The sequence below is a fragment of the Tenrec ecaudatus genome, chromosome X (genome assembly GCF_050624435.1).
Source record: "Tenrec ecaudatus isolate mTenEca1 chromosome X, mTenEca1.hap1, whole genome shotgun sequence".
Classification (NCBI taxonomy): Eukaryota; Metazoa; Chordata; class Mammalia; order Afrosoricida; family Tenrecidae; genus Tenrec; species Tenrec ecaudatus.
This window is the reverse complement of record NC_134548.1, coordinates 163,366,062-163,389,160: the sequence shown is the minus strand read 5'-3', so window position 1 is coordinate 163,389,160 and position 23,099 is coordinate 163,366,062. Positions and strand designations below refer to the sequence as shown.

The window sequence follows — 23,099 nt, the reverse complement described above, 5'->3', positions numbered from 1 at the left end:
CAACATGCCAGGGACTTAACCCTGGGCAGGGTATGTCTCCGGCCCTTGGCATGGGCTCATCCTGTGGGTACATGTTCCCCGCTGACTACACCCTTGTCACAAAGCCATGAGCTGAACTGTGACTCACGTGGGACTTTTCTGTTACAGCCACACGAGGTAAGACACTAAGGGAGGGGGACTTTCATCATAAGCTTGCCTACACATCAGCATTTCTCTTGGACCTTCCTGGATGCTCATGCTATTCCAGACCCTGAGCCTTCCGAGCCTTTCCTCCCGGGTCAAGTGAGATTGTGCATCCCCCCCCACCCCCCACCCAGGGAAGGCACTGTGACTTTCACCAAGGCCTGTAAGCTCGAGTACCACTCGAGACCAAGCTAGCCAGCTGCCAGCCACTGCTCAAGATCACTGTCGGGGTCACTTACCTTGTGCTTACGCTTGCCCTTCGGGGCAGGTTTTTCTGTGACTGCACTCTGACGCTTAGGTTTTGAGACCGTCTCCTTGTGGTCTGGCTTGGTGGGCACGGCTTGGGGCAAGTTGTGACCAGGCACCCTAGAGAGTAAGTCAAGGTTTATCTTCACCCAGAGATTTTTCAGATTCTCGTGATGTCGAAGAGGGGACAGCCGCTCAGTATGCAGGGCAGGCGGGGGTGGTGAAAAAGTTGGCTCCTCAATCGTGATGATGCTGCTGTTGTTGATGTTGACGGCCATGTTGGTACCAGAGATGTCCTTGGATTTGGCACTCTTTCCCCCAGGGGTAATACAAGGTGGCAGGGCTTTGATCTGCAGGGTCTCTTCCTGGTCTGTGTTGGAATCAGATGTGGACGAATCTGTTTCAATGAATTCCCGGGACTTGGGCACCATCTTTCCAGGCCCTCTGTATTTCTTCTTCTCGGCAGTCAACGGGATGCTAGGCCTGGGCTCTTTCCTTGGCACTGGTTTGTGGGCACTGGCTTTGTTGCGGCCTCTTGGTGGATCAGGAAGCTCCACGCTTTCCTTTTCTTTGGGAGTGTTGCTGGTAATATTTGGTTTGGGCCAGGGAAAGTCCTCGAAGCCAGTGTTCTTGTCGACCCTTTTGGGCTGTTTTTTCCCCATTGTCTTCGGAGAGGCTGTCTCCAGGGTTGGGGGTAACTTATGCTTCAAAGCCTTTGTTTCGGGAGGCTTCTGGGTGGGTCGTGGACGGGCTTTCTCCCGAATAAGGCTGAGGAGAGGCCCTTCTTTGGGTTCAGCCAGGACCTGGCTAGGGTTTGGCTTGTCCTTGGTCTGGACTTCCATTGGCTGACTGACTGGAGGAGGCAGACAAATCGTCTCTGTAGGTGTTTCATTTTGGCCACAAATAAATGATTTGTTCTGAGAGGTGACTTTGTTAAGCCATTTATCCAGCTGCCACTTGTTGGTAGAGGGTGGCTCCGGCTGCACATGGGGAAATGCAGCAAGAGTTAATTTGACACTGGGGAGACAGGTAACATTCCCAGACCCCTGTTTTCCTATAAAGGCACTGGATGTTCAGGGACAACCCCCATGCCCTCGGCGTGCCCACCTTTATACTCGCCATCCCAAATGAATCAAATGACCCAGATTGCCAGAAACTGCAGAAACCCACCTCAATCGGTTGATTCGAACAAATTTCCACTTCTCCTCTGGGCAAAAGGTAGGCAAGGAGGCCTGGCAGGGAACCCTGATCCTACAAACCTTGGGGTAAACTCCTTACCACCCTCTTCCCAGGAGGCAGAGGAAGTGGTCTGGAAGGCTGAAAGGTAGGGGGCAGGTGCCTGCACTGTAACGCTGGTCAGGCCTCCTCGATGACACTGTGATCCACTGCCAACAGAACTCAGGCCCCGTTGTATTCTTACCAAAAGATGAAAAACACTGGGCTTCTCCCCACAAACCGTGCCCTTTCCTCTGAGTGGGGGCAATGCCCAATTAATAGAGACATGCACGCAGGTATTAGTCCACAATTCAGGTCATTGGTTTCTGATGGGAAACTCTGCCCAGCGAACTAAAACAATCGTCATTTTGATTACAACTGATCTTTTGAAAATCATCAGCTGAGGCTCATGGTACAAGGCCTGTAGATGGTGACCGAATTTTAAAAAATCGCGTAGCTGCGATTCCAACCTACACAGGGCATTGGCAGGTCAGAGGCAAAATCCCTGTAGTGGCTGCCACTATGGCCAGGGTGTTCCAGGTAATGCACTGACCTGTGCACCTATGAGAACATGCCGGAAGTTCTTATTGAACCTTTCCGAACCTTAGTTTTTCTCTGTGGGGTGGGGGCTGTTATGAGGGTTCGAAAGGCTCTAAGTCAGGCAAACACTGCTCTCCTGGCCACTAGACAATGCACGTTGGGAGAACAAGCTCAAATGGCTAGTGTGCTCTGAAAATCCGCAGCTGAAAACCCCACAGAACACTGCGGGGCGGGGGGGGGGGTGGGCTGTGAATGGCAGCTCTTTTGATAATAACTGGCTTGGTGGATATAGGGTTATGCTGTCGTCTGACTCTTGTCAGATGACCGAGCTCTCCGTGTTCCGGCTCAGAGAGGATGGAAGAGGGAGAAGGCAAAATCGTTTCTTTCCCGCTTTATGTTATGTCCATTTTGTGGGCTGGATTAAACGTTTTTTGCGAATTTTTGTGAACCACATTTGAAGGATGCACAAACAAAATACCGACTCTGACCTCTCAGTCATAGCAATGTCTCTTTAAGGGAAGCCACACCTCCCGGGTGGTTTGCATCCAGTGGCACTTCAGTTGCTTCACCCTAGAGCAGCGGTGCTCAACCTGTAGGTCACAACCCCCTTGGGGGTCGAACAGCCCTTTCACAGGGGTTGCCCGATTCATAACAGTAGCAAAATGACAGTGATGAAGTAGCAACGAAAATAATGTTACGGCTGCGGTCACCACCACATGAGGAACTGTCTGAAAGGGTCGCGGCATGAGGAAGGTTGAGAACCACTGGTCTAGTGATGGTGTGGCAGCTCTAGGGCCAGCTGGAAGAGGTTCTTTCAAAAGAGACGCTGCCAGCACAGTTGGGACAGTTCCACTTTGACAGCTGAGGAAGTGTGAGGGTCAGCTTAGTTCAGTGAATTGGCCAGGGTCACATAACAAGAAGTGGATGTATGCTTGATGGGGGGCGGGGGGGCGGGGCGGAAATACCGAAAGACTTTTGTGATGCTCAAGAACTAAACATTGTGCTGAAAGTGAGTTTGTCAGTTTATGTGCATTGGGGGTTCCTGGGGGGTTGAATTGGATACTCTCAATACAGGTTGGAATCCTAACCCCTATACCTATGGCAATGTAATATAATGTAATGGCCTAATGCCTTCTAATGTTAGGTTAATGAGGTCACACCAGTGTAGGAGCCTTAATAAAAGGAATCACTGAGCTTTATAAAAGAGCAAGCAGGTACCATACGAAGACAAGCAAACAGGAATGAGAGAAAGTTACTCCCACATGAAGATGGCCCGAACTACAGTCAGAAGGAGACCGGAATTCTCCTATAGTGTCCACAGGAAGAGAGGCGGGGCTCCCTTACAGTCCATGCTCTGAATGTGAACTTTGGACCTTTTGGACTCTGAGGGAAAAAAGGGGCTGCTCTTTAAAGTCACCCACTTGTGGTTTTTCTGTTCCTGCAACTCTAGATAAGGAAGATTCGTGACAGATTCTGGCTGGGGCCCCACCCACCTCTGGCGTGGCCACACGAGGGGCCTCATTGGCTTCGCTGTCAGTGGTGCTGCTTTCTGTGTCTGAGTCAGATTCGGAGCTGCTCTCTGAGTCGCTGGAGCTTCCAGATCCTCCATTGGCTTGTACTGTGGGTGGAGGCGGGGATGTGGCCACCAGTAGGCTGAAAGAAAAAGCACATGATTCATGGCTTTGTTCACTATCAAATCTGATTGAGAAGAGATCAGTTATCATGTGCTCACTAGGGCCCTGTGATCAGTGGGCCAGGCAGGTGGGCATCACCATTCCTATGGACCAGTAGCTCCAGGGACCTGCCCAGTGGCAAAGATTTCATCAGAATCTGGGCTGGTTGTGGCCAAGTCAGTGGCTCTGGGTGGCCCGAGTTCCCAGAAAAGCCTGGCTTCCTCACTTCAGGTGAACACTGCCAGACAAACTTGCCCACCCGCTGCAGACACCGAGAGAGAGCCTCCATTTCTCAACAGTTCCATTTGGGGTTTCCATTTTGATGAAGATATTTCAGTATAGTACAGCCCTGCCACTATACAACGGTGAACACAGCCTCTCATCAGAGGAAGCTGAAGCCCACAGAAGGGGAGGGCCTCACCTCTACCTCCCAGCTAGAACTGGGGCCTCCTGGCTCCCCCTCGTACCCAGGGCTCGGCCACATGGTGACTAGGTTCAGGCCTTGCTGGCTGTTTGCTGGGTATATAAATCAGGGAGTAAGAAAATAAAACCACATACCATATTTAAGTTTTTATGGTGACTTAGGTGAAGGAACACAGAGGAAATCAGTTTTCAATTCAGCACATTTATCATATATACTCGTATATAAGCTCAGTTTTTTCAGTACATTTTTAATGGAGTTTTTTTTTTGTTGGTAAAATTAGGTGCTTCTGCTGATATTCTGCTCAGCATATACTCGAGTATATATGGTACATAGTTTCATGTCATTGCTTGCAATCCCCACAATGTACCATTATTTATCCCTATCCTGGTGTTTATTCGTTCCACTCCTCCTTCTCTCCAAAGTCTCCTGAACTTGGAGTCAATGCTCTCCTTTGATTGACCGTTCAAAGGGGGTGGGGTGGGGTGTGTGTGTGTGTGTGTGTGTGTGTGTGTGTGTGTGTGTGAGAGAGAGAGAGAGAGAGAGAGAGAGAGAGAGAGAGAGAGAGAGAGAGAGAGAGAGAGAGAGACAGACAGACAGAGGCAGACAGACTAATGTTATTGTTCCCCTTATAGACCTATGGTTTGACTGAAAACGAGCTGCTGGTGGGAGTTCAGAGCCAGACCTGAAGCGTGACTGAAGGCCATGGTCTCAGGGGTTCCACCAGTCTCTTATCTGACCAGTAAGCCTGCTTGGTCGGTTCTGCCATTATAATTTTGGTTAATTCTTTGAGAAACCCTTACTAAAGTATGACCATAAAGGATCACCATATCTCATGGTTTATGTTTGATTTGGACTTTGACCAGGCAAAGTATTTGAAAGCAGACTCCATTTGCTATTCTGCCTTCATTGATAATCTCTAGGCCACACGCCAGCAACTAGGTACTAGGCACATGGACCATGACGCTGCCTTTCTGTCCTTCGGATTAGGTTTTGCTCTGCTTCCTTAAAAATGGGGCTCTAAAGTTTTGAGAGAATAGAGCAAAACTTACCTCAAAAGAAGGCCCATGGATCAATGGAATACTCATTAAAATGTTTCAGACAGCTGAAGAAGCATAGGACACACTCACATGTCTATGCCAGGAAATTTGGAAGACAGCTTCTTGGCCAACTTACTGGAAGAAATCCATATTTGTGCCCATTCCAAAGAAAGGTGACCCAATAGAATGCCCAAATTATAGATATCACACACAAGTCAATTTTACTCAAGTTCATTCATCAATGGTTGCAGTAGTACCTTGACAGGGAACTTCCAAAAGCTCAGGCTTGACTCTGAAGAGGATGTGGAACAAGGGTTATCATTGCTGTGATCAGGTGGATCTTGGTTCAAAGAAGAGAATGCCATAAAGATACTTACTTGTGTTTAATTAACTATGCAAAGCCATTCGACTGTGTGGGCCCTAATCAACTATAGATAAGAGAAGAATGGGGATTCTGAAACACTACATTGTGCTCATTTGGAACTTGTACAAGGTTCAAGAGGCAGTTAGTTGTGCCAACAGAACAAGGGCTCATATTACATCAGCTGTTTGTCCGCATTGTAGCCTCTCACCATACTTATTCAATCTATATGCTGAGCAAATCATCAGAGAGGCTGGATTATATGAAGAGTAGTAGTCTCAGGATTAGAGGAAGGCTTATTAACCACCTGTGGTATGCAAATGACCCAATCTTGTTTGCTGAAAGTGAAGAGAAATTGAGCACTTGCTAATGAATATCAAGGATTGTAGCATTCAGAAGGGACTACAACACAATGTAACGAAGACCCACATCTGCACCACTGGACCAAGAGGTGACATCACGATCAATGGAGAAAGTTTGCACTTGTCAAGGACTTCGTCTCGCTTGGATCCACAATCAGTGCTCATGGAAGCAGCAGCCAAGAGACTAAAAGACATATTACATTAGGTAAATCTGCAGCACAAGACTGCTTAGAGAATTGAAGAGCAAAGATGTTACTTTGAGGACTAAGGTGTGCCTGATCCAAGACATAGTGTTCCCCATTGCTTCATATGCATGTGGAAGTTGGACATTGAATAAGGAAGACCAAAGAAGAATGGGTGCATTTGAATTGTGGTACTGGAGTAGAATATACTTTTAAAATACCGTGGACTGCTAAAAAGACGAACTAATCGGTCTTGGAAAGAAGTAAGGCCAGAGTGCTCCTTAGAGGCAAGGATGGCAATACTTCATCTTCTATACTTTGGAAATGTCAGAAAAAAAACGGTCTCTGGAGAAGGACATCATGTTCGATAAAGTGGAAGGGCAGCAAAAAAGAGGAAGGCCCTTAAGATGGATGGACACAGTGGCTGCATCAAGGGGCCCAGGCACAGGAACAATTGTGAGGATGGTGCAGGACCCCGGGCAGTGTTTTATTTCTTGGTGCATAGGGTTGCTCTGGGTTGGAACCGACCCAATGGCACCAAACAATAACAATAACAACCTTGTTAGGGACTTATATTTCCTTTGTCTCTTCAGCCCGTTTCCTACTCTGGGGACTAGCTTGGCTTGGCGTGAGGGGTGGGCCCTAAGCCTCTCTGCTTTGAAGACCTTTGATACCTTGCCTTGCTCTTCTCACATTCAACATACATGACCCTGGAGGTCACCTACTTCCATATTCACACCTCCAAATTGGAGAAAGATGGAACCTATGCCCCTCCCCCTTTCCGGAAGCATAGACCTTTGGTGGTTGCCGGAACCACACAGAGTTTATTTCTCCTGCCCATTCCCTACTTAAGTTTGTTCTCCAACATCACAGCTCTCTACCACGGAGTGGAGCCATGCTCTACTATAGAGCTGGCCTGGCCTCTGTGCAGCCCCCTATTTACAGAGCCTTTTCATTCCTTGGGTCCCGCATCCGAAACATATTTTCCTTTAGTATTCCAGGTAGGCATTTTCTTTCTTATAGAGGAAGGTCCGTTTAGAATATTATCTGCTAAGTAAATGCTAGTGCACACCTCTACCACATATACCAAGGGAATTAAGGGGAGCATAGAGAAGTAACAAGAGGCTTATTACTTATTAATAACATGTGTATATGTGTGTGTGTGTGAGAGAGAGAGAGAGAGAGAGACAGAGAGGAGGGGAAGGAGACATACAACTCTGTTCTTATTTCTCTGAGTTCTTATTTCTCTGTGTTCTTCTGCAACCCTCCTTTTGGGCAGTGCAGTAGTAATGCACTGAGCTGCCAACAGTCAGGTCAGCTATTCAAAACCACCAGCTGCTTCACGGCAGCAAACCAAGGTTTTCTGCTCCTGTAGAGAATTAACATCTCTGAAAAGCTCATGAGCAGCTCTATCTTCTTCTATAGGGTCACTATGGGTCAATATTGCCTCAATAGCAGAGAGTTTAGTTTGGAATGACTTTATATGTATGAAATCCAAATATATCTATGTCCTCAAACACACAGTCACCGAGTCGACTCCAACGCATATCGACTCTGTACAGAATCTTCAAGACTGTACATCTTTAACAGAACAAACAGCCTCATCCTTCTTGAAGCAGCTGGTCAATTCAAACTCCCAATCTTGCAGTTAACAGCCCACAGTGCCACAAGGGCACCTCATATCTATGGCAAAGCGCACTCGAAATGTAAACAATTGTTTTTGAAGTTGGCTAGCATTAACCTATGTTAATTTGGTTTGAGTTCTATTCAGTAACATTTCAATACACAACATAGACCATCTGCAATACTGAGAAGAAGGTGTTGGGCTGAGGAATAACATTGATGTTGTACCCATGTTTATGATTTGCAAGAGAAAAGTTTTCTATCATAATCTCATCCTAAATTTTAAAAATCCAAATTGATTTTGGAATATTTATGGGTAGACGTCCTGTATCTTATGCATTATTGAATTACTTTGGAGCAACTTCTATAAGAAACAAAATAATCCCAAGAGTTAATTCACTCAAAAATCAAATGCAGTTAAATATTTTTTTAAATTAGATTTTTCCATCGGCCAAAATCAACTTATTCCTAGGCTACATCAAAGTAAATGTTTCATGAACTTAGTTGGGAATTTAGTGTGTGGGTGTATCCAAAGCCCTTGGAGGGCAAATGCATATTCTGATATTCAGATTTTAAAACATTAAATAAGGCACTATGGCGAAAATACCATGTCTATGTATAATATTCCAGTGAGGTCTAGGGACTCACCCTTAATATAACTTATTAACATTACTGCAATACTGGTAGCAACAGTCATAATGAGAAAAGAAATTACAGATTTTAAATAAATGCATGGTCTTTGTTTAGGTCAGGTTTTGTTATTAAATGAGATTTTGTCTCAATCATTAACAAATTCATACTCAGCACTGTTTGATATTTCAGAATTGTGGTTAAAAGATTGTGGATTTGTGTAAAAATCATACATAAATGTTCATGATTTTTATATTTATAAATAAATGTAGGTACAGATGACACAGATATAGATGTAGATACATAGACGCATGAAATAAAGATGAATTCAAACCTAGCAATAATCGTGACTGACATCTGGTGAGATGTGACTGGAAATGGTTCAATCTCGTGCTGTGTCCTTGGCCAGGATCCCTGCTCAGCCAACACTGACGATGACCACTTAAAGGAAATAGTATATCCGCTTTGATACTTCCTACTTTCCACACCAATGGACAGCGATACTTGGGGAACAAATGGACTTTAGTTCAGAGAAGAGCACGGGCACTCAGATTGGGGGCCGATGATGCCAACTTTTTCATGAGAAATCCTTGCACTGTCTGGGCAGTAGCTCAGTGGGAAACAGCATGAGCCAGACTGTGTGGGAGGGAAGCACAGTTGTTTAAAGTGGAAGCAACTTGCTCTTCCCAGAACCTCTCTGGGCCTTGACTCCTTTGGCTCTTCCTGGGTTGTTGGAAAAGCTGGCTGCGCCCAGCCTGCTGAGCGATGCTTACATTCGGTTCCTCTGAGTTTGCACCTCATTGCCTACGGGCCCACCAAGCACCCAGTGGATCTGCTCCAATGAGCCAAAACAGGATAAAGCTGAAACAGTGCCTTCACAACTCGAATGGACAGCAATCTCAGAATCACTGTCCTGTGGCCACAATCCTATCTAGAACCCAATGTGGAAGTGTCTGTTGTTTGATTGTGATGAAACAGCGCATTAAATAGCTGCTATTTCTACCATTTTATGTGCACCGGCCAGTGACATTAAATCCGATTCAGCACATTGTTCGACTACTAGCACTACTTCTTCCCCAAACTTTTCTTCCCTCCAAAGAGAAACTACCCCTTCGGCAGTAGCTCTCTCTTTCCCTTTTAGCCCCTGTTAACTACTAATACGCATTGGCTTTACTAACTTGCTTATTGGAGATATTTTATCTAAGTGAGATAATACTATGCCCATTTGTGTCATCCTTTATGGCTAAGTAATATTCCATGGGAGGTATGAGCCACTTTTAATTTATCCAGTCATCGGGTGATGGACACGTAGGCTGTCCTGGGAAACTTTCAAGTTAGCAAATCATAATATTTCACCTTCAGCTCTCCACTGAAATCTGTTTGCTGTTCATCTAGTTAAATCTTCACTTCTGCTACATTTATTTTCATAGATCACTAATTTATTTTCGAAATGTATATTAAAGTGGCTCTGAGTGAAGCTAGCTCATGCAATGCTTGATTTTGCCTAGGAGATGAAAGACTAATGTGCAATTTGCACATTCTTCATTCACCAGGATGGCATTAAAATGATTTCCCACACACCATTTACTCTCATATTTTAATCAACTGCATTTAAAAAGAATGCTAGTGGTTACAACAAAGATAATGTGTGATGCTAAAAATCATTAACACTTAATATATTAAACCATCCACAATATAGTTTGTAAATATTAAGCATGCACTTAATGACTTTATCCCTATCTTCTCAAAGGACCTACGTTTGTAACAACTTCAAAGTCAAACGCTCACAATTTTTCAAAGACTGGATCTTCCAATTGATATCACAGGGAGCAGTTTCAACTTATTGGAGAAAAGCATCATTGAAAGTCCAATCCTCTTCATTCACAGATTGGCCATTCTGCTCAATGAAGTGGCGTGGGTCTTAGAAAGCTGCCCCGAAAGCCATGACTTGAGCTGGGGAAAGGGCTCAAAGCCCAGGCTAGTGGGAGGGGAGTTGGAAAGGCATTTAAGGTTCCTTTTCCAGACAGGACTGGCCCTGATGTGGAAGGGCTGGAGAGGAAAAGGTGGGCTTGCAGAGCTAGTCTCGCTATCCTAGTCCCTAGAAATGACAGGCTCTTGATGTTCGTTTTGATTAGGCCTTTTTCTGTAATAGAGAGATCAATGTGCAATGCTGTAGTCGGCATCACTCACTGTGATTGAGTCAATGCTGACGCACAGCGACCCCCTCCCCCCGTGGGTTTCTGAGATGGGAGTAGAAAATGCAGACGTCCTCTCTCAGAGATGCTTGTTGTGGTTTTGAACCGCTGTCCATGGGGATTGCAGCCCCATGCATAACCACTACAGCACCAGGACATAGAGAGGGATGCAAAATAGTTGAAAATCTAGATGCCATCTTGAGAAAATAAGGATTGCTTTGGAGAAGACTTAGCATGCATGCGTGATTGAAATGAGGCCCTCACTGAAAACCTGCCACCGGGTTTTACTTCAACTTTGAACCTGCATGGCAGGGGAGAACTGCTCCTGTGGGTCTCTCAGGCTATAAGGGAGCCGAGAGCTTCATCTTTCTCCCCCTTACTAGTCAGTCATTTCAAATGGCTGGACTTGCATTTAGCAACAAAAAGTGTAACCCTCTGCTAGCAGCACTTTCCACATGATGACAGATTTCAAAAAAAAAAAAAAAAAGCTTAAGTCTCAGGTGTTGAAAAGCGAGGAGACTTGCTCTCAGTAGCTTCAAAGGTCCAAAGAGTTATTCAGCAGGGAGCGTTTCCTGCAACATTAGGAAGAACTTTTCAATATCTAAAGCTGGCCATGAAAATAATGCACGGCAGGACAGTGAGCACCCCAATCTTAGGTGACCAAATAGCCAGTTACCTAGACTGTAGCAGAGGGACTCTGGTTGTGAGTCTGAGATGGTGTGATGTCTTCCAACTCATGGACTATAATGCTGATGGAATGAAATTGCCAACCTTGGAGAAAACATGCAAGGAGTCATGTGCACGATCCAATCTGTCCCTGAGAGTCAGTTTGTCATGACCTGCTCTTGACAACACTTTGGTCAGTCACAGAGCTACAGTATGAGCCCTGGAGGCTTAAAACAACATTGCTCCTGTGCTGTTTTATAAATCATACTTTGCACAAATTCGGATGAGCATCCCCCAGTAAGCCAAACATGTTTATCAGCACGATCTGACTCTTCTCCTCATTTAACTATAGAGTCCTTTTCTAGGGAGCTACACAAGGATGATGAATAGACCATTCTGCTCAATCAAGCTGTGAGGTATCAAAAAGAAGAGGTCCCAGTGTGGCTAACAGCTGTGGAGTGCGAACTGCACAAGGGAAGGATTCCCCCGAAAATCCACTTTCATCTGTGTTGGTAGTTATGAAACCTTTTCTTTCCCCTCCCACCAAATCACTTCGCCCACATGTCTAGCAGCCAGTCAGTTCCAAAGCACAATTGAGAAAAGAGAGAAGCCAGATGCTCTGGTGGAAAGAAGGGTAGGAGACTGGCATCATGGCAGCGTGCCCACTTTCCTGCGATGGTGCAGGACGGAGCAGCATTTTTTTCCCTTGCGCATAGGGTAGCTATGGCTTAGGGGTCGACTCACTTGCAATTCACAACCCCCTAAGACTGAGAGGGTGGTATCGTAATCAGACACAGGTCACCAACTGTCCTCCACCATGAAAATTCTTAAATGTGCATGTCACACTTCCTGGTTCCAGTTCTTCTCCAGGCTCCAATCATGACCTCACAAGGTCTTAAAGACATTTCTTAATTTCCACCATTCTGCCAACTCCCCATTGCAAAATTGAATGTTCTTTTCCAACTCTCTTGGTTGGATCTCCTTTGTCCTTGGTCTCTGTGACAATGTGCTATATCATGCAATGCCTTGGTGTCAAGATTCAGAGAGAATGGCCTGCAGTAACATGTACTCCTCTCTAGGAGATTTTCAAAGAACTGTATCCACTACCACCCCTACCTGTTACCAGTTTGACTTTCCACTGTTCCCAACACCAGTCCCCAGAGGAGGACCAGGGAAAGTTAGCAGGGTGATGAAAATGAGAACGAGAACATGGACCGACACAGTGACTGCAGCGATGGGCTCACACATAACAATTGTGCGGATGGCACGGGACCACAGTGCAGTGTTTCCTTCTGTTGTCCGTGGGGTCGCTCTGAGTTGGAGCCAACTAGACACAACCTAACAGCAATATTCCCAACACACCTGCGCTTTTGTCTCCAACTCATACTGCCCCCACCCCTTTGCTGATTCTGTCTAATTGTTGAGAAGGTTCCAACTCATGGCAGCCCTGTATGTTACAGAGTAGAACTGAGCTCCATCGAGTTTTTAAGGTCTGGCATTTAGAGAAGTAGATCTCCAGGCTTTCCTGCCCAAGCCCCACTGGGTGGGTTCAAACCTCCAACCTTTTGGTTAACAGTCCATTAACAACATTTTGCTTCCCTCGGGGAATCTTCTGTCCTGTCCAGAATGACATGCTTCCCTTCTTTTCTACTTGGTTAAACCTTGATCTTTCAAGTTCAGACTTCAGCAACACGAGGCCTTTTCTACTTCAATTTTCACAAGAAGGTGCTCTCCTCTGATGATAAATGGGCCTAAAAACCCTCCCACTCTCTTCTGATTTCTTTTCTTTAATGATATCACCATTTACTGCTTTGTTATCACCAAATTCTCTCGTGCTTGTTGATTGTCCAGCTAAATTGTAAGTTCCTTGAGGTCAGGGACAAGATTGTACAGTTATTATTTTTGTGTTTTCTAAGGTGATTAACATGAGAGCTTGGATGTAATTTTTTTGTTATGACAAAACACTCCCAACAGCCTTGTGATGAATAGGCAGGCAGTACAAACAAAGTCTGCTGCTGTGGAACTGTACGCAACTATGAAATGTTTACATAGGAGCGACTGTATTGAAGACAGCCGACTCACCTCAAAACATCTTATAAGAGAAGTCAAGGCAATGAAAATAATAAGGGCAACAGGCTGTCCGGGTTCTTGATGGCTTTGTACCCTTTCAGCGGGTTTTATGGATGCTGGACAAGACTCTTTCTCCAGCTCCAGTTCCATTGACAAGATACAATTCACTTGGCTGGTTATTTTTAATGTAATGATACTTAGAGCAACAGGAGTGGCAGAGTGTGCATACATGCATGAACATGAGAAATAAATGGCATGGTGCTTATTGAAAACGAGTGGTACATACAGAGACCTTCCTTTTTTAATTAAAAGAATGATTTGACACTTCTGATTTGTACGCAACGTGAGCTCCCCTCGCCACATCATTTTGATACATTAACTGGAGTTCAGTCTACACAGTCTCTGATAGTAACTCCGTTTTCAGTTGATGATTTTTCCAGTGCCATAATTAATTTCCTCATGGACGAACAAATATTCAATACATTTGGAATTTAAAATGAGACGGAATGCCTTTCACAAAAGAGAGCTACATATCCTAGCCCACATGCGTTGCTAATTATGACCCACTCGCATTAAGCACAAGAAAGTGTTCTCTTCCGATGATAAATGGGCCTGAAAATCCTCCCCAGCATTTACTATAAATCACAACAACCATTAATAAACAGGCAGGAAAACCCGACAGCTTCTACCAGGATTCATTCCCATTCTTTGCCTTAGACGATCATCGTCAGATTTAAAGCTAACATTTTAAATCTTCGGCAGAAGCCCTGTAAGTCAAAAAAGCCCAGCTATTTTAAACAGATTTTCCTATGCCTGTTATTTTGAATGACAGCAAAAGAAATACCAGATCCTTAATCTGGTAACACTATTGGCCTTTAAATCTTGCCTTCCAGCTATGATTTCCCTTCACACCAGTGGTAAATTAAAGAAGGTCAAGTACAAATGAGAGTAGAGGGGACCACGCTTTCTTCAGAGAGCTTGCTTGATCTGGCATCCAAGTTGCTTTTGATAGCAAGAAGAAATGCTCATGGCCACCAGTAATAAGGCAGCTAAGCAGAGGCACCTTCTCTGACTTTGACTCTTACATGGTAGAGGTTAGAGTTGAATGTAGATCCATAGCAACGAAAGTGGCAATTCTTGTATTACATATGAACACAGAGTCAATTAAAAGCCGACCTAGAAAAGAGTAGAAGCAAACTTAGGCAGACACCCGAGAACTAGCATGACCTGTAACACTGATAAATGGGCTAGTGGTAATACAACCAGAGTGTTTGGCTTTGTCGCTAATTTGCAGAGGAAGATGGGAAATTTTGCAACTCCAAAGAAGGTATAATTTGGAATGAAAAGAATAAACAACAAAACAGAAATTACAGGCAATTAAAATATCTTCTAAAACAAAAAAAATCCTTCAAAACCCACTGCTCTCTGGGTCATTTTGACTCAGTGACCCTATAAGGCATAGTAGACATATAATAGATATAACGACTTTAATTCTTTATGGAAGCAAATTGCTTCATTTTTCTCACGTGGAGAGAGGCTGGTGGGTTTGAACCACTAACCTGAGGTTAACAGCCCAAGGTATAAATTCACTATACCACCAGGGATCTTAATACATCAATAGCAAATCACAAACTGCTGGTTTTAATTATTATAACCATTAGCTGGCTCTGGCTAGGAAAGTTGACTTTTAATAAAGGTGCTAGTATTGTTGGTAGATGTTTACATTCACCATTTGGGTTCTGTGTTCCACAAGCATAATGTCTGTAAACCCATCCTTAGGAAACTCAGAATCGTACTCGAATTCTCATTCTGGACACAAGCGTAGTGCCGTGAGTCCAGGCTCAAAGACTCGCAATGGCGGCTATTGCTCTAGCTGTTGGACATGGCCCATTAAATCTCCAAGGATAATGTCTCGTCTTTCCTTTATCCATATAACTTGTGGCACGGACAGGTGTTCCATTCGTGCCAGGACAGCGATCTATCCCAGGTGTAGGAGTTATGGTTTGTGTAGAATTGAACCGCTCTTCTAATATATGTGATGTCTTTGACATTTTCAGGGATTTCTTGTCAAGAAAACAAAAACACGAGTTATTCTTCCCTTTCCTGTTTCTCTACTGCCTTCATTTCCTCCTCCTTCCTCCAACTCCTCCTCTTCCTTCTTTCTGGGAGTTTGCTTGTAAAATAGCCTCATTGTTCAACATAAATACTCTTCCTGTTTAATGGCCCGTTATTTCTGGGGTTTCCAGTAAGTATTCATTTTGAATAAATTCAGGTACTATAAAGTGAGGGTTTTTTTGTTTGTTTGTTTGATTTTTGTTCTCAACCCTCTTCTAAATACCTTGCATGCTGATAACAGGGCAATATTATTCAAAAATAATAACCCAAGTCACATGGTTAAAAGATTTAAATATCTGTAATTCCGAATAGCTCTTAGTTCACCCCATTCTTGATGAATGGGAGGAAAAAAACCCTAAGCTCCTGTAATTTACATGTTATTCATTCCATTCTAGAATGTCAAGTGCAGCAGAAAGCGACTGTCCTCGATGTTCTCCTTGCTGGGATCTTTCTTTAGATTGTATCTTGGGAGCTTGTCCTGTGTTAATTGTGGCGCCCGGCTGTATAAGGATCTGTAAGAGGAAACCCAAGCAACTTTTGCTCTGCGGTTTTACTTTCCTTTCATATGATGGGTTATACACCGTGGTTTATTCATTTATTGGTCTGATGGTTTTTATGAGCTGTGATTCGACATAGGTTCGTTTCTAGTATCGTGTTTTATAAAGTTATGGGGAAGGTAATATAAGTCTGATACAATTATGGTTATGTGCCACGCAAGACAATACTGTAAATATGAGGAGAGTCTGAAAAGCTGCTTAGCAAAATGATCTTAATATACCAGGCAGTGTGAAAATGGAAGGGGAATCTATAATGACAATGAAGATTAGCCATTTGCTCTCTAACCTTATTTACAGAAGCAATCAGAGGTATTCAGGTCGAGTTAATGACCCTGTCGCCAATTAATTCAATTGTCTACAAACAACACTGGTGCAGTGGCTGTCTCAAAGGCTGCCACACAGTCTCTGAGGGAATACATAAGACCCCATTAAAAGTGACAATAATAATGCATTTATTACTGAAACACTATTGTATTAACAAGAAAGTCTTCATGTGAAATCATGCTCCACACTTTAACAGAAATTCAATTACTGAAATAATAAAAAGATGGTGTATTTGCCAAGTGCTAGGACTGGAAGTTGGCTGCTTAGTTACCAGCGGTTGGCGGTTTTTTGCAATTTTTTTTTCATAGACTATTTCTTTTGAATAAATGCCAGACTTTCTCCATACAAATTTTATGAACAAGTTAAAAAATGAAATTTGGAGCTTTTGAATCCAATTATGAGAGACATAACTAAATCTATTATTGAAAAAAAAATCCAGCGAGCCCTTTCTGCCGTTGTTCGGAATTCTCTGGTAATTGAGGTAAGCACAGGTGCTGCTCATTATGGACCATTGTGCACCATCTGCATTCTGGGAACTGTGGGATTCAGATGGCTTAGACTCTGTTTGTGTGAATAACAAACAGGCCTGATTCTGCGCTTGTTTGTACAAGCTTGTACACAGCTCATTTGGGACTTTGAAGACACCTGCTTACCCTTTTGAAGCCAAAACAGTATCATTTAGGTTCTGGCTATCCTTTCCATGATAGTTTTGCAAAAGCGACATATTTTGTGCTCTCCCTTCATCTCCGTCATATCTTTCACCATGCCGGAACTCCTACTCACCCCTGCCTTTGAGGATGGGGAACGAGGTCTCAGAAAGCTACTGCAGTTGGCCATGGGCAAGGGAAGACAGAAGGCTTTAAGACTCAAGCAGGGAGGACCCGGAGCTTTTTCCAGAGCCTGTGGAAAGAGTTCCTTGACAAGCCGGTTGTCTAAGGTGGACTGGGCACATGATCTATTTGTGTTTAGGATGAGGGGAATTATTTTTCTTCCTCCTGCTTGTTCTTCGGGATCTTTCTAATGTCTAGCGCCATTATCCTTAGATGGGTTATTTGTTAGGGATCCACACAATCCAATCACACATGCTTGTTTCTGCTTAATAGAATGCAAAGGGAAAGCTACTTGGAATTATGGCCTCTTTGGCTATCCCACAGAAACACAGGCCTCAGTAGCAACTATTTCTGCAGCTACCCTGTGCCTTTCAACCTGAAGGTACCACCATGCGTTTGATTCTCAGTGCTAGAACTAGTTTTCATTATTCAATGACTTTACATTTTTCATCATTTTACCAGAAGGTATTTCCTGTTAAAAAGATAACACCTAGGTATCATGTAATAGAGTACAGTTGTCCTGTTGCCTAGCAGACAACAGACTGGCGTGACCCCATCCCTCATCTAGAAGTTTTGGCTTCTTCAGCTGCAGCTCTCCTCCTCCACCACCCCCGCTGCATGCACAGAGACTAAACACAGCAAGATGATTCCAAAAGCAGCTCTTTGTGCATCCTTATGGTGGGAGTCGGATTCCATGGGGCGTGCAGGCTTGAGGGAGGGGGTTTCCAGAAAGGTGAAGATGTGGGAACAGATAGATCAGAGCAATGGAAGCAACTATGGATGCATACGCAGCTTCCTCCATGGGGTGTATATAAGCCGGAATGCCACTCTCAGTTTTGCAAAGCCTAGTATCCAAAGAGAAGTCAGATGGTGATGACACACAGTCAACCTGTGTCAGTTTTCAAAGACCTGAGGACATATGACCTGATGCAAGGCTACCACATTACTTTGTCACACTTCTATTGCCTTGTCCATCAGACAAACTTAGGGGCTGGCCAGTCCTTGAAGCCAATGAAAGTGAGATCGGATAGTACATATGACTAATATGTCTTGGCAGTGCTCCACAGAAGGCAGATTGCAATCGCACCTCTTCCCTTATCATTATCACAGAAAGTGCAAGGGGAAGCTCTGCAGGAATATAAATAATTTGGAAACCCTCATAGACAATATTCTACTGTGTTTCTCATTTGCACTTGAAACATGCTGCCCTACAGACCTTATGTACTTTTAAGATTTATCTGAAAGATACATGAGGAAGACTTCCAGCAATATCCCCCCCCCCAAAAATGGTACATATTTAATGGAATTAGCTCTCTAGGCAAGAAAATGTCAAAGAAAAGACGAAATATTAAAGTGAATGAGAGGTGCCCCTTCCCGTAGCTTTTCTGCTTTGATGGATATCTTTTGGGATGTCATTTACTACAAAGTCTGATTTTACAAAATGCACAAAGAGAGAGAAGAAAAGGGGCAACCCAAACAACAACAACAGCAACAGCAACAGCAACAAAGCCACCCTCTGGTCTAAAATACACCCTCTCCATTGCTGAAGGCAGCTTCTCTCTTCGGATTTCTGTCTGAATTCTGCTATTGTCAGCCAGGGGCCTTGATGTTTGCCTTTATATCTGCCTTTTTATCATCTTTATGCAAAGTGTAGCACCCACGGGGAAATATTCAAGTTGCAGGCAACCGTCTGATGGCCAGGCCAGGCTGAGGCAAGGATCTGCACTTACTTGAGTCAGCATCTCCCTTTCAGTCTCAGTTGTTGCAGGGTACAGCCGAGTCACAGCCAACACAATAGCGACCCTCTGTCTAACGGGAGGAAATGGGGCCTGGTCCTGTGCCATCCGCGCCACCCTTGGATTTGAGCTCATTGGTGTTGCCATTTTGATATCTCCTTTGGGGGCGTCTTCTTTTTTGCCTACCTCTACTCATGAAATATTCTGTCCTGTTCCATGGACTAGTTCTTCCTGCTGACATTCCCAAAGTATGTGTGACCAAGTGTAGCCCCCTTCCAATGAGAAGGAGCATCCTAGCTGCAGAGCGTTCCCACAGCGCACTGCCACCGCGGTAGTTCACAGGACTTTCATCCTTTTCAGCAGCGCTCTCATCCAAATGCGACAACCCGTCGGTCTTCCGTATTCAGTGTCCAACACTTACCTGTATATGAGCTGATTGAACATACCATGGCTTGCGTTAGGCACACCTTAGCCCTCACTGCGATGTGTCCTTGCTCTTCAACCCTGTGCAGAGGCCCAATGCGTATGTTCTTTGATTTCCTGACGGCTGCTGCCGGGAGTGGTGGTGATTGTGCACCCAAATAAAAAGAGATCCTTGACAACTTCAATCATTTCTCCATGCAGCGTCACCTTATCTATTGGAGGGATTGTGAAGATTTGGGTTTCCCTTCCCACTGAGTTACAAGAGCCAACTTCATGTACAATTCAAGATTACAGGAGTTGAGGGTGGGGCTTGCTGAAACTTCAGGAAGGCCCAGGTACCAGGGCAGAGTCTTATCCTGCCTATTGGATTTGAGAGCACTAGTAGTAATATCTCTAAAACGGAGCTGTCAAGAGAGGAAATTGGAAGATGCATTTTGAACTTAAAATTGTACAAGAGTGCCTTGATTCCTAAAAAATAAAAAAAAGGTTTCAAATGACAAAACAATTATGTGTATTGTTAACCTCTTGTGATGGACTGAGTCACCACCACCCCCCTCACCCCCACACCCAATTCTGGGTGGTAAGATTCGAACCTCTGGGTTTTCTTCCATTTGTGAATGGATCCTCTTTGTTACATTGATGCAGCAGGATTGGGGGAGGGTGTGCCTTAAATCAATCTCTCGATTTTCAAAAAGAATATATTGTGTTTTCGGTGAACGTTTCCACAGCAGTTTAGGTTCCCATCCAGCCATTTCTAGACAAGTTGTTCGATGACATGGCGTCAGTCCTCTCAATGGCTCAGGTTGTTTGGTTTTCACGGATCTAGTTCCCCTGCTCCCTTATTGTCACTTCTTTGTGTGAACATAATTGCTGGCCATTTGGTAGCCTATCTCTCCTAAGATATAAAACCGCAAATGAAGCCAACAGGCACAAATAGAGGGGAAGATCCACACCACATCATGATCCCCAAGGAGCCTAGCAATAGAAGCCAGCAGAGATTCAAGGACCTTGTTCCCAGAGCCTACAGAGAAAGCGCACCTTCCCTTAGAGCCAGTGCCCTGAATTCAGCCTTCTTGCCACCTAAACTCTGAGCAAATTCATTTGTGTTCATGAAAGCCAGCTCCTTGTGTTATTTCTTCTAAAGCAGCACTAGATAACTAAAGTATCTCTCCATAAATCTGTACTTGATGAAGAGAATGCTCTATTGATATAAATCTAATTTCAAATATGTTCTATTTCTCTTTTCTGGCTTGGTGCCTAAATGTAACACCTAACAAGCTATTACGCTATAATGGATATAAACCTTCTTTTGTCTAAAGTGATTACCTGACACCACTGTTCACTGTCATTGAGTCAATTCTGACTCCAAGGGACCCTATAGGACAGAGTACAACTGCTCGGATGTTAAGAATCTTTATAGGAGCAGAAAGCTTGCATCGTCATAGTCCCATGGACTAGCTGGTGAGGTTGAACTGCTGACCTTGTGGTGAACAGCCATCATCATCCACAATCTACGGAGCAAGGGCACTAGGATTAGCATTTAAAGAATCACGTTCTTAATGTTTCCTGTGACCTGCCCAAGGTCTCACAGGATTGCAACTAGGCGAAATCATTCCATTTTGGTTTGTTTATCGGTGTATTCATTTTGCCTAAAACAGCTTGAAAAAGTTCACATTTCTTTTAGCCCCAGCGACAGTCCATCCACATGTGAATTTTCAGACCAATGCAATGGAGAAAGAGTCTAGATGCTTTATAAATATGCTTCAGTGAAACGCTTTGCCGCCTTCCATTAGGCCGTTGTCAATGAAAGATGAGGCGTTCTGCTCCTGTACAAACTTGAAATGCCCATTGGAAGTGTGCTATAGTTACTGAATCTTCAGCTAATAGAAGTAATGATGATGATGCTAACTACTATTTATTAGGCTCACACTGTGAGCACTTTAAAAATTATTATGTTGTGATAGCCAGTATTGACGGACTAGCAGTGACACCTCTGGTGCTTGTTTTATAGGTCAGGAAACGGCGTTTTAAAGGGTGAAGGTCAGGAAACGGCGTTTTAAAGGGTGAAGGTCAGGAAACGGTGTTTTAAAGGGTAAAGGTCAGGAAACAGCGTTTTAAAGGGTGAAGCATTTTGCCTTGAAAAGGCTGTAACTTGACTGCTTTGCTACATTGAGCTGAGTTGGAATTCATTCACTCGCATCTGTCATTTCAATAATGCACCCATTACCATCATTTACGTTTCTGCCTTTGTAAATCCCCAGCAGAATTGTGGTCTCATGGACTTGTATGTCTGTAGAGGGCCTGGGGGATTTACTAATACACTTCTAAATTGCCAGATGAGCATCCTGAGGTCAATTAGCAGGATGCTCAGTGAACTCAGGGTCCTACACCTGAGTCAATCGGTCTCCTAATCTCCCATTTTGGTAAATTCAATTGTGGCCATTGTATGTTGGCAGTGAACCAGAGCTGACATGAACAATGTGGAGAGGTAAGATCTTTTAAAATTAAAAGCACCACCTATTTTATTTAGAAATCTGGCTAGTAGTCAGCCACAAGCCAGGCATTTAACTAGTCTAATAAACAAACAAATCTGTCTCGAACGAAGTACAGCCAGATTACTCTTTAGAATTGAGGAGGACAGGCTTTGTCTCGCGAACTTTGGGCATGGTACCTGGAGACACCAGTTCCTGGACAAGGGCATCAGGCTTGGTAAGGTGGGTCAGTGACAAAGAGGAAGGCCCTCAGTGAGATGGATTGACACGGTGGCTGCAACACTGGGCTCAAGCCTAGCAACCACTGTGAGGCGGGGCAGGACCAGGCTGTGTTTTGTTCTGTTGTGCTTAGGGTTGCTGCTATGAGTTGGAAATGACTCGAGAGGACTTGGCAGCAACAACAACAGTGGTATAAAATATGAACGCTGATCACTTGGTGTACATGAGTGTGTAATGTGTAAGCACGTATAGGATTAAAGCTGAGAGTCAGATGGCAGAAATCTGGGGTAGTGACCTCGGATCTATCTTTGTTGTAGCTCTTATAAGGGTTTGGTATGCATGCCCTAGTTGGAGAGCCACTGCTTTGACACAGCTCAGGGTGGACTTAAAGGAGGCCCATCAAGAGAATGGCACGGTGGGAGAGGGCACGGAAAATACCAGTCAGGGTGAGGAGATAGAGCCTTGGGCATTCTGGACATCCTCCCCTCAATGTGGGTGATAGGAAACTAGCAAACAGCTCTCACTCTCCCAGTCTTTTTATTGGAAGTAAAAGGAAATAAAAATATTTCCACTGGGTCTCATTGTTATCACATTGTTTGTTAAAATCACCATAGCAAATTCTGCCGTTAGTAGTATCTTCCCAAGTGCCCAGGATGGCAATCTTGACATCAGTTATGACGGCTCCATTGCTTACATTCATTCAACTCACTGGCAAACCTTGTCTACTCTCCCTTCAAAAGAGCCTGACCCCAACCACTCCTGGCCGACACAAGCCTTCTCACCTGGATTATAGCAAACAGGGGCCTTACATAGAACAGACTCATTGTGTCATCCTGTCATGGGGTTAAGTTCAGTCACATCTCTCCTCTACTTACATCCCTCCAAAGGCTCCCAACTCACTCAGGGTAAAAACTGAAGTCCTTCAAATGATCTACCAGCCGTTGGCCAAGCTGATTCCCACTGCCATTCTCTCTCCCAAACTCGTACCCTTGCTGA

General features: G+C 44.3%; 1 protein-coding gene across 8 annotated transcripts in view; it reads right to left on the bottom strand.

Annotated features, from left to right (window-relative positions):
* AFF2 (ALF transcription elongation factor 2) overlaps window positions 1-23,099 on the bottom strand; it is a 599,454-nt gene that overhangs the window by 39,010 nt on the left and 537,345 nt on the right. For all 8 annotated transcript variants that reach the window (XM_075539353.1, XM_075539355.1, XM_075539357.1 and 5 more), the window contains 2 exons: window positions 3,678-3,837; window positions 423-1,409 (listed from right to left, as the gene is read on the bottom strand). In XM_075539353.1, the coding sequence (XP_075395468.1) occupies window positions 423-1,409; window positions 3,678-3,837 (1,147 nt within the window). The remainder of the gene's footprint in view (window positions 1-422; window positions 1,410-3,677; window positions 3,838-23,099) is intronic.